The sequence below is a fragment of the Salvelinus sp. IW2-2015 genome, linkage group LG23, assembly GCF_002910315.2.
Source record: "Salvelinus sp. IW2-2015 linkage group LG23, ASM291031v2, whole genome shotgun sequence".
NCBI lineage: Eukaryota > Metazoa > Chordata > Actinopteri > Salmoniformes > Salmonidae > Salvelinus > Salvelinus sp. IW2-2015.
In genome coordinates, this window is record NC_036863.1 from 1,975,390 (window position 1) to 1,988,152 (window position 12,763).

The 12,763-nt window shown below is 37.9% G+C and overlaps 1 protein-coding gene across 4 annotated transcripts in view; it reads left to right on the top strand.

Moving 5' to 3' along the window:
• The window catches only part of LOC111951044 (glutamate receptor 1-like), a 117,804-nt gene extending 106,002 nt beyond the window's left edge, over window positions 1–11,802 (top strand). Inside the window, exons 14-16 of one of the 4 annotated variants that reach the window (XM_023969016.3) lie at window positions 2,123–2,237; window positions 4,537–4,671; window positions 8,555–11,802. In XM_023969016.3, coding sequence (XP_023824784.1) covers window positions 2,123–2,237; window positions 4,537–4,671; window positions 8,555–8,701 — 397 coding nt within the window. In that variant the 3' untranslated portion in view covers window positions 8,702–11,802. Of the gene's footprint in view, window positions 1–2,122; window positions 2,238–2,769; window positions 2,885–4,536; window positions 4,681–8,554 lie in introns of those variants that run through there. The other 3 variants (XM_023969017.3, XM_070434302.1, XM_070434303.1) reach the window with 3 other exon arrangements.
• Window positions 11,803–12,763: the final 961 nt, after the last annotated feature.

Genomic DNA, 12,763 nt, shown 5'->3' on the forward strand with positions numbered 1-12,763 from the left:
ATGTCTTGCTCCTTGGAATAACTAAGAACACTGGGGGTAATAACTGTTACGAAAATGTAAATTCAGTCTTGATAGATAGTAAATGAAAGCTATTTAATTAAATTAACTTTAAATTGCACCCTGATGTTATTACCTGCATCTTTCTTTTTTTTATCTCAGAACTTCTAGAGATGTGCACTTTGGTAGTAAATATCAAAACGGCATTTTCCCAAGAAATAGCACTTGATTTAGAATCCTAGGTTTTAGTTAATACCTTTTCTGTACGTCTCCTGTGATTTAATTACCATTTTATTTTAGTACCAAAAACCAATTATGAACCAGTGTTTTACACGTTATTTCAGGGTGAAGGCACCCAGTTAAAACTTTTTTTGCAAGATTCTGCTATTTACGTTTAGGAACTCATCTGTTTCACCACTTTTAATGCATCTGTGTTCAATCAGATTTTATTGTCCCCATATTAACAGGCCCATCTTAATGGGCTGCAGGCCCCATTCACAAAGCACATAGGCTTTATCAATCGCACCTAGCAAGCCTTTTTGATCGATCACTCGTGTTGTTTACCTTGATTTTTAGTCTACCAATATCTTTATCAAGGTGACAGAAAGAGTGGTGTTTCACAAAGGCTTTCTAGGTACCACTCAATATCAAGTGTGATGGCTGGTTCAGACTGGGCTTTGACGGACTCATACATGCTCTGAGACTAATTGTAGTTTCACCCTGTGGCTGTGGGTTCAAATTACGCACATTCCAAAAATCTTGAGCTAATTCTGTGAATTGATGTTTTTATGGATTTATGTGTATACGATTGATATTTTCCTATTCTACGGTACATTCTCTAAAGTTGAGCTAAAAATGAGCTCTTGAAAAATAACCATCTAAAACGTGTTTAAACCAAACAGTGATCCCCATGCCACAGTGTACTAGCCTATATTTGCACTTTAATGAGAGTTTGTGTATGTTGAAAGTAGAAAATGATGTTGAAATGACTGCTGTGTGAACTGTAACAACTTTGCCACATCAGATACATACTATTCTATATGAGCTTTAAGGTTTTGATGATTTGGAAAAAAAATCTCTTAACCATCAGCTCTAAATGTGTTGCTACGTCATATTCGGACAACACCCTTATCCGCTATCATAAAGTTGTAAACTGTGATCAGTTCTCCATAATATTTATGAAACAGAAATGGACTAAGAGTCCTTCGTTGCTATGTATCTAATGTGGCATACCATTACATCTCACCCTTGTCTTGCCTTCTTTACCTGTTGACAACAACAAAAATAATCTTCTTCCTTTCTGTTTTATTCCTGACATGTTTTCCCCAACATCATCGTCACATCACTTTATTTTGTCAGTCGCATCACAAGAAAACTGCCGCTCTCAAAGACAAAAATGCTACTAAAATCCTAATAGAGGATGTGGATTTATTTGACTCATCCATTAGGCAGACGGAACTCTTTCTTTCTCTCTGAATAGAGAAAGAATTCCGGGGTTTTGCTGAGAAAGACTCTAGCTTGCTGAGGTTCATGCTGACATAATGTTTCCATTAGTCTACTGTACAGCAGCACCTTCTACCATGTTAGTTATGAGAGGGTTGTCCATAATGGACCAGCAACAGCAAAGGGTGAAGAGAATGGAGCACAATGCCCAATATCAGTAATGCCTTGGATAGTGCTCCCTGACCACAAAAATAACACAATGAATGATGATATCTGACGAAAYCTGAATATTGAATCGACAAGTTGGCTGTTTATGCCTTTTCCTTATCCAAGGAGCTACTTATTCTAGTTTTTAACTGAAATACATACCCATGCAACCAATCCAAGACATTTTCTGATATTTATATAGTTCTCCTACCTAGAATCTTTGTCTTGCTTGGTAAAATCTGTCATGGTTTAGCCATGTAGTATTATTTTTATATACAGAACTAGAAACAAATGTTTATTTTTTAATCTTACAGTGGCAGGCACATTATTAGTAGCCTTGTTTTTTATTAATGTTTCATTATTCTGATAACAGTACCTCCTTTTTGCTATTTAGACTTTATTCCTGAACTACCTCTGCCACACCGTATCACATCTCCATAAATGCTGACCAGTATTATTCTATTATCATTTCAAGAAACCCAGTAAACTTGGCAGTGTTAAAACTGAACGAGCAGGGCCTGTTGGACAAATTGAAAAACAAATGGTGGTACGACAAGGGCGAATGCGGCAGCGGGGGAGGTGATTCCAAGGTCAGCCCCAGTATGAGAAACCTAGCGGGTAACCACGACGATGGGGGTAACCGGCAATGTACCTTCAAAAACACACTGGCTGCAATACCACAAATCCCCCTTCGTCCTTGGTGACGTTAGTTTGTTTAACCGTAGAACTATATTGTATTATAAATTCTTCAAAAATTTGCCTTTTTACTTTCAAAGTAGTTGTATTAGCAATCCCCGAAAGAACACAGTTTTGAGTATGTTTTCTCAACTACTGTCTTTATAGAGCAACAATAATTGACASGTTTGCATATCTGAGTGTTTACATTTTGCCGGTTACCCAAAGTGATATAGTAATACACATCTTGCTGTAGGGAGAAAGGACACAAAGCTAGATGGAGTATTAATGCATATCACTTTGGCAGTGACAGTTTCAAGTTGTGATTGTGTTTTTTTTGTTTATCTATCTAGATATCTATACATAATAATGGGTGTATGTTTACTATGTGCTGAATAACATAAGATAACATGGGTAATGTTATTTATGTTATTTCCCTGGTTGAAGAATCCCCGTAAACCTAGCGGTGTTGAAACTCAATGAGCAAGCCGTCTTAGACAAACTAAAGAACAAATGGTGGTACGATAAGGGAGAGTGTGGAAGCAAGGACTCCGGAAGAAAGGTCAGTCCATGTGTTGGTCCTATACTTAACACCAAGATTGAGTATTAGCACTTCTGTAAGGTCCCTCGTCCCCCCTCCCTAGCACTCTTTCTCTTTCTCTCCAATCTGCCATTTACACAAACGGATGTCCTTATAACTGTGATTCATGTCAGCCCTGGAACTCCAGACACCTTTAGTGATTAGTGATAATTGCTGTGTCCTCACATGCTATGGATGAGTCAGTGGTCCGTAATTAGATCTTGGTAAATGCTTGTTTCGTCTAAACCAAAAAAGTAGACCTAGGGTTGTATTCTATTCTACAAAATGTGTGTAGCTAATGATGATGAACCAATTACAAGGATAACAATTGAAACTGTATAGTGTAGGAATAACACAGTTACTGTCAGTGCTAATACCCTTACTTTTCCTGTGTCTGGGATATTCTACAGACATCTACAGGCCAAGTATTCACAGTTTTCTGAATGAATAGAAGTTAGATTTATTTGTGATTTTAACTTTCCAAGTCAAATGAAGAGACACGGGTAAATGACAGCGTGGAGAGAAAGGCCCTTTATACAAGACCTCCTCCAGAACTGGGATCTCCTCTCCTTTAGTGKTGTTTTCCTTGTCTCTGTCTTTAGACAGTGTGCATGCTATTGGTTGAGACCCAAGACACGGCCAATCTGCCACCAAACCCAGACCACGCATGTCACAGATGTGCGCAACCRCTCTTGCGATGTCACGGCAACCACGGCTTGTCGAATCAATTGCCCTCCCTTATCTGGTGCATTTACTTAAAGATCAATAATTATTATTATAAAGATAACCCTACCTATAACGTAAACCTATAAAAAAAAGTTGACCTTTCCCTCTTGCATGGTTCCACTCTATGAAAATTCAGTCTTGTAATGTTTTAGAATACACACCACAAACTACATATCATTCTGATAGTGTGAAACGCTCTCCCTTGAAAAAGAGATTCTCATCTCATGGGACTTCGTGGTTTAGTAAATMATCAAAAACCAGCGAGGCGATATAGAATGAAATGAATGTAAGTGTTTTAATGCATATTTGATTTTGAATGACTGGACATTATGTCTGGTATAAAAGACACATTAGTCAGCTACTTCTAAAGATATGTTCACCCCAAGCCTGTTACTTGTGCATGACTCTGCATGTTTCTGTCAGTCRTAGATATGTASTGCATCAAGTATGTTGTTGATAGTGGTCAGTTAAATTAGAAAGATATGTCAGTACCTCTCTAGGGGATAAACAATAACCTGTTGATTTATCATGAAGGTACACTTACCGGTATGTGCCATGTAAGTTCACTAGGACAGTAGTGAGACCAGTAGTTGAATGGTTATATTACACTATCTTTATCCTATAGAGACCAGTAGTTYAATGGTTAATTACYCTATCTTTATCCTATAGAGACCAGTAGTTGAATGGTTAATTACGCTATCTTTATCCTATAGAGACCAGTAGTTGAATGGTTATATTACGCTATCTTTATCCTATAGAGACCAGTAGTTGAATGGTTAATTAGGCTATCTTTATCCTATAGAGACCAGTAGTTGAATGGTTAATTAGGCTATCTTTATCCTAGTGTGTTGTGTTGTGTCTCTTGGGCATGGTCCGGTGCGTCTCACCCTGTGTCTCTGTGCCTGTAGGACAAGACCAGTGCCCTGAGCCTCAGCAATGTGGCTGGGGTGTTCTACATCCTGATTGGAGGGCTGGGGCTGGCCATGCTCGTGGCCTTGGTCGAGTTCTGTTACAAGTCCAGGATCGAGTCGAGGAGGATGAAGGTAAGCTAAGTGGAGGACGGCAGGCCGTGACCCCGACTCCCCAAGTGTGTCTCAGGGAGAGTTGGGATGTGGAAAAAAATAAAAATAAATTCACACGTGCGTATTAATACACACTTGTACAGATGTAGGTTCTTAATTTGATCTCTCTTTTGTTGATGAGAATTTTCCTGCACAGCAGGAAATGCAAGCTAGTGTAATCAAGATTTGAAAAGGCTTCTAAAGTTTGTAATTTATACATTTTAAAAAATCTGACTTGATTTGTCCTAACGTAAAATATACCAACCCTTACTAGAAAAGTCCATTGATTATAATCCACGTAATAATTCACATTTCCTGTTGCTGGAGGATTATTTTCTTGCTGTAGCAAACTGGCTCAAATTAAGATCCTACATCTGTACATGTGTGAACTAGAACAAATATAAGCKCCCTCTWAATMATTATTTWTATATTATTTAAACCRTGAAGTCYTGACAYAGGCTCTATAATATAATAARATACAATATGTATGACTCTTGGCAATCATTATTATATATTTCTGCCGCCTATATGACTCACACAAATATGCTGTTAAAACCCCTGAACTACAGAGATACTGTTAAAACCCCTGAACTACAGAGATACTGTACATCCCCCTGAACTACAGAGATACTGTACATCCCCCTGAACTACAGAGATACTGTTAAAACCCCATGAACTACAGAGATACTGTTAAAACCCCTGAACTACAGAGATCCTGTACATCCCCCTGAACTACAGAGATACTGGTATTACATCCGTTGTTGGAATGAGACCAAGGTGCAGCGTGGTAGGCGAACATCTTACTTTTATTTAAAATGAACACCAAAAACCAACAAAATACAAAACGAACATAAAGTTCTGCAGGCTATACAGCAACTAACAAAATCAAGATCCCACAAACTAAGGTGGGAAAAAAGGCTGCCTAAGTATGACCCCCAATCAGAGACAACGATAGACAGCTGCCTCTGATTGMGAACCATACCAGGCCAAACAAAGAAATAGGAAAACTAGATTGCCCACCCAAATCACACCCTGACCTAACCAAATAGTAAAATAAAAAGGGTCTCTAAGGTCAGGGCGTGACAACTGGTCATCCCCCTAAACCATCGGACTGAAGACTAAAGCACTTTGTCAGGCTCAGAGCTGTTTCAATGAAGGGTCCATGTAGTCAGCTATTGACCCTACAGCTACTAGATGAGTTATGTGTGTGAGGAGAATATGTCACACTACTTCTTAGTTATACAGTATTRATTATTCTGTTGTGTACTGTATCGTGTGAGGTGTAGAGACACCTGGCTTTTGTTTGTCATCTACATKTTTGATGACGTAGGTTTGATTGAAAACAATGGCATAATAGCTGCTAGATGCACGTGATCATGCTACAGTATCCACCAAGTTCCTATTTAGATCAAAGATGTGGGTATCGTTTCATCTTATCAGATAATTAGTTCAGATTTGTGTATGACTTTCATTTGCAACTTCTCATTAACCTCATGAACTTAATGCCACATTTTTGTTCTTCAATATATGTTTTTTATAATACATTTTCAAAAATGAATGTCCAAATATCAYTAGATTGTAATTAGATGGGTTGTTTACTGCAGCAGAAGACATGAAACCAGGGACTTTCTTTGCATATGAGCAACAGAAGTGATTTAATGTCATGATGATATCTTAATGTGTAAAGTATACATCCCGGCTGTACAGTACACATTCAGCTCCATCGTAAACAGCCATTCCGTTGAAAATGTTTACATGTCATGTCGACAGCGGAATCACGTAAYTCCTGTGTTTAAAGTATCTCAGCCACATATCGCTGCTGTGAGTAGACCAATTAGTCTGCATCAGCCGAAGAGCATAATCCTCAGGATCTATTGAAGTGTACTTGATTTAAATCATTTATACACTGAGGATGTACAAGCCAACATCCAGATCATTAGCTCCAGTTTCAAGCCTACGGGTGTTTCATTATGTTAAACTAATGCAAAAGAGAGTAGGCTGGGAGCTAGCGCCGCGCGGTTCTGCTGGCGGTATTGTTACGGGTTCGGTCTCATATTTTGCACGGTACACTTATTGGCTCTCCACTGTGTGAGATAATCAGAGAGAAATGAGCAGAGGGAACGAGTGTCATCTTTCACAAGAGATTACCAAGGAAGAAAATACATTGCGTGACTCATAGCACAGAAGTCAGGATTGTCTGTTTGCAAATTTCTGTTTTATACCAAGTAACTGAACCAATAATGACTGTTTCAAGTACATTTTTGTTTATTAACGCAGGAGAGTTCAGTAGATTAACTCAGGTCATAGTTTCAGTATAGCGATTAACACAGTAGATTAACTCGATAGAGTTCAGTAGATTAACTCAGTAGAGTTATCAGTAGGATTAACTTGGTAGATAAATAGTAGATTACTGGTAGATATAGTAGATTAACTTGGTAAGAGTATAGTAAGATTAACTTGGTAAGAGTATAGTAGATTAACGTGGTAAGAGTTCTAGCTAGATTAACTTGGTAGAGGTATAGTAGAGTTAAAACTTTGGTAGAGTATAGTAGATTAACCAGATAGAGTTAGTAGATTAACACAGTAGAGATAGTAGATTAACACAGTAGAGGTATAGTAGATTAACTTGGTACGGAGTATAGTAGATTAACGCGATAGAGTATAGTAGATTAACTCAGTAGATTAACTTGGTAGAGTATAGCAGATTAACTTGGTAGAGTATAGTAGATTAACTTGGTAGAGTAATAGTAGATTATACTCGATAGAGTTCAGTAGATTAACTCAGTAGATTAACTTGGTAAGAGTATAGTAGATTAACTTGGTAGAGTAGAGTAGATTAACTTGTGGTACGAGTATGAGTAGATTAAACTTGGTAGAGTATACGTAGATTAACTTGGGTAGGTATAGTAGAATTAACTTGGTAGAAGGTATAGGTAGATTAACTTGGTAGAGTAGAGTTAGATTAACTTGGTAGAGTTATAGCTAGATTTTAACTCAGTAGATTACTTGGTAGAGTATAGTAGGGTTAACTTGGTAGGAGTATAGTAGATTAACTTGGTAGAAGTTATAGTAGATTAACTTGGGTAGAGTATAGTAGATTAACGCGAATAAGAGTATAGTCGATTAACTCAGTAGATTAACTTGGTAGGTATAGTAGATTAACTTGGTGAGAGTATAGTAGATTAACTTGGTATGAGTATTAGTAAGATTAACTTGGTAGAGTATAAGTAGATTAACGTGGTAGAAGTTACTCAGGAATTACTTGGTAGAGTAATGAGTAGAATTAACTGGTGACGTAGGAGTAGATGTAACTTAAGTATAGTAGATTTAACCTTGGTAGAGTATAGTAGCATTAACTGAGTATAGAGTAATATTCACGAAGTATATAGAACTCTGGTATATGACAGTCTATAGTATGTAAATGTTACTTATGGTAGAGTACATATTGTAGATTCAAAACTCAGTGGTTCCCTAACAGCTTTAGTAGATTCTGCGTAGCGGTGTAACTTGGTAGTCCCAAGTATAGTCAGAGATTCAATCTTCAGTAGAGTATGAGTAGATTAACTTGGGGTAGAGGTATAGTAAAGAAGATTAACGCGATACGAGTATAGTAGATTAACTTTTCAGTAGATTCAACTTGGTAGAGTATAGTAGATTAACTTGGTAGAGTAACATAGTAGATTAACTTGGTAGAGTAATAGTGATTAACTTGGTAGGCCGTATAGTAGGATTTAAACGCGATAGAGAGTTCCGTAGATTAATCTCGGTAGATTCACTCAGTATAGTTCAGTAGATTAATTCAGTAGAGTCAATGGGTAACTATCATGTGTTGTTGTTGTGTAACTCCCTGTGTTATCCCATGCAGCAAATCATCGATGCAGCCATGCTGAGTTCCACCCTGAGCCGGATGACCAGGACAGGGAGCGGCGGCGAGAATGGACGAGTGGTCGCCCACGACTTCCCCAAAGCGTCACAGACTCTCCCCTGCATGAGCCAGGCCGCGGGCATGTGATGGTGCAGTCCTTCCTCTGCACAGACCCCACCAGAAAAGAGGAAAGGAAAAGAMAGGGGGGGGAAAGTGTTGCGCTGCGGCTTGACTACTGCCAATCGGATTCACTGACTGCTCACTCTGAAGATAGAAACAACAAACAAAATCACTTTTGTAAAGAGACGGTTTATTTGGATCTTTTCTGCTGCAATAAAGATGGCTGTCTTGGACTTTAATAGATGGCATACTTTTGTGTATCAAAAAAAAAAAAGACAAGCTCTTCCCCAACAATAGTGACACTTTTTGCACTATGTCAATTCAGTTTTTCCTGTCGACAATTCAGTTTTTTTACCTGTCGACAATTCAGTTTTTCCTGTCTACTACTATCATTAACAGTCATGAACAGCTACAGTGGAGTCTGAAATAATTGAACCCCTTGATAAAGATGAGCAATAATGTATAAAATAAATAATTCAAATACTTAGCTATATTGTATGCAAGAAAAATAATTAGGAAATGATTTTATTTTATACTAATACAATAGCTTGGAGAAAGAGATTTTMTTWAACAAGTTTACTACTTTRTTTTCTCAAAAAGGCAAGGGTCAAACCGATTGACACCCCTAAAGATWCTTATAAATAAAGTAGTCAAACATTTAGTATTTAGTRCCATATTCCTAGCACGCAATGACTACATCAAGCTTGTGWCTCTACAAACTTGTTGGATGCATTTGCAGTTTGTTTTGGTTGTGTTTTAGATTATTTTGGGCCCAATAGAAATGAATGGTAAATAATGTATTGTGTCATTTTGGTGTCATTTTTTATTATAAATAGGAATAGAGTATTTTCTTAACACTTCTACATTAAATGTGGATGCTACGATGATTACGGATAATCCTGAATGAATCGTGAATAATGATGAGTGAGAAAGTTACAGAGGGTCAAAGATCATTCCCCAAAGCCATGAGGTTAGCATGTTTTGGGGGTATGACCTTTTGAGTAAACAATATAGCTCAGCATTTTAATTATTTAATATTATACAGTCATTAATGCTTAGCTGTATCAAGGGTGTCAATCATTTTGCCTTAAACTGAACAGTGATTTTGTTCCTTGTGACACAAAAATTCAAGCATTTCAATTCCAAACATTTGCCTTTCAACCTATCTATAGGTACATACAGTATGTTCGATGTAAACGACTGCTGACTGTTTTCACACATCACATAGGACGGATGATTTCTGTATTGTTTCTCATATGAGCCACTTTGTCAACGTCACTGCATTGAAATTTCATTCCGACTTACGGATTTCTCTCTAATATGCCAACACCTGACATGGAGAATACATTTACATTTTGAAATTACTACAAATACACATTTTTTGTGCAGCTTTGACATATTCCAACTATTTTCCCTATTGTGTTCCCTTGTCATATAATATGTGTTAAACCACCAGTTTGTAGTCATCCCATTTAGAGGAGTGAGTCGTTTAGCAGACTCTCTTATCCAGAGCCACTTACAGTAGTGAATCATTTAGCAGACTCTCTTATCCAGAGCCACTTACAGTAGTGAATAATTTATCAGACTCTCTTATCTAGAGCCACTACAGTAGTGAGTCATTTAGCAGACTCTCTTATCCAGAGCCACTTACAGTAGTGAGTCATTTAGCAGACATCTTATCCAGAGATACTACAGTAGTGAGTCATTTAGCAGACACTCGTATCCTTACAGTAGTGAGTGCATTTTTGTACTTTTTTTCATACTGGTCCGCAGTGGGAATCGAACCCACAACCCTGGCGTTGCAAGCACCATGTTCTACCAACTGAGGATTTAAAGGATTTAAAACAGAGTACAGATAGAACAGACAATATAATTTCTACCTGCTGTTTCATTCCGCATGTTTCCATTAATAGTTCAGAGTTGAAGTATGAGCCATTGATAAAGATAGGAAAATGTTCCAATGCGCTGGTAAGTAGATGGCAGTAGAATATCTAGTGGTATAAAATCTTTGACATTTTTATTTTTGTAWTTTTTATTTAACCTTTATTTAACTAGGCAAGTTAAGAACAAATTCTTATTTACAATGACGGCCTACCAAAAGGCAAACGGCCTCCTGCGGGGAAGGGGGCCGGGATTGAAAAATACATAAAAATATAGGACATGAATGAGATGACTAATRGAGTGGCGTTGAAAATGAGATGGTATGAGAGGATGACACAATTAGCCCACAAATTAGGGTGTGCCATTTTCATTTTACTCTACTAATCCACTGATGTTTCAGGCTTGTTAACCTACATTGATGTTTCAGGTTCAGGCTTGTTAACCTACCAATGATCTAACCTACATCACCTAACCTAAGCTTACCTACCTTCATGTGGACATGTGGATGGTGTTTTTGAAAACAAAAAAAGGCATATGATTTAAGACAACTGTACAATTTCACAACTTTTTGGATCTACAGTACAAAGACCGTACAAGCACAAGAACACTCTTAAAATGGACACTGCACGGTCGTATTTGTACTGTAACGTGTTATTGTACTGTGAGGGACAGCATCACATGGTCCGTTGAGCAGCCATCCATAGTATGTCACTATCCCATCACCCAATATGTTACTGTACGACTCAGAGGGTCATCGTCTTCTATTCATTTTCTCCCTATTTGTCATCCTCTTTGGCATAGCACATTAAAAGTGTCACACAACTAAAACTTTTTTTTTTTGTACTGTACCTTAATCAATTTGTTTAAAAAAAWAATAATAATATCCACATTTGTATGGTAAGAATTTTTATGTAAGACACCCTGATGATGTTGAWATTATGTTCCATTCTGTTGACCAGGTTCAGCCAGTTTTGTTCAAAGCGATTCTCAGTCCAATAGATTTTGTGCATATATAGTGAGATTACATTTATATTGTCCRTTTAAATAATACTTTGATCTGGCACTACTTTGTTTAATTTACTTCTCAAAATGCAAGAGAAAATCTACCTTATGTCTTTGTGTTCACCTCTGTCTCAAGAGATAGCTTTTAGAAAAAGACTAATGCAAAAATTTGGATTTCAATAGGTGGGGAGAGAACTTTGTTGAGTAACAGTGCTCTCAATAAATTCTAAACTTTTGTAACCACATGCCCTGGTTCTCTRTTTTCTTTATTCAGCGCTCTGCTTGGTCTGGAGAGAATAGGATGGTGAGGCTAAGAAGTGAAAATAGTCCTGGGGAGATGGAGAGGCAGAGAGAAAGAGAGCTTGTGTTTATTTCTACAGTGTCATTAAATCCGTGAACTGAAGACGGGTAATTGTTTGAAGATTGCCTTTTAGAATGTTCACAAAACATGTCCTGATAGAGTCTCTTGAATTGGAGTTATCAAGTGGATCCATTACTTCGTAGAGTAAAACTTTGTCTTGACTCTCTCTCCTCATTTCCCCTCCTTTGATTTCCGCATGTATGAGCCACTTTACAATTCCCACCAGGTGGGTTAACCCTATTGGCGTGATGCATAGAGTGTTTGCCTCACTCTTTTGTTTGGTTTCAACCCTGTGTTTTTGTATACGTGTCTGTTTGGTCTTGTCCCGTGCCTTTACACGGCACGCCGTAATTTGGGCTGAATAAAAAACCCTATTAGCATTTCCTGCGCCTGTCCCCCGAATCATCATACCAGCGTGACACTGCCAAACGGGGCTCTTCGGCTATCCCCATAGCAGAATCCCTTTGGTTCCAGGGAGAACCCTTTTTGGTTCCATGTGGAACCCTTTTGGTCCAATGTAGAACCCTCTGTGGAAAGGGTCTACATGGAACCAAAAGGGTTCTACTGGAACCAAAAAGGGTTCTACCTGGAACCAAAAAGGGTTCTAACGGAACCCAAACAGGTTCCTCAAAGGGTTCTCCTATGGGGACAGCTGAAGAACCCGTCTAGGTTCAGGTACTAGATTGCATTGTGACTCTGAACCCTTTTCTCTCTCTTTTAAAACCAGAAGAATCCCTCAGGATATTTCCTGTGTTTTGTATTATTGTGAACATGGGGAAGAAGGGGTACGTTTTTTTTTTACATTACATTTACATCCTACGTCAAGGAAATCCGTTTTTTTTGGG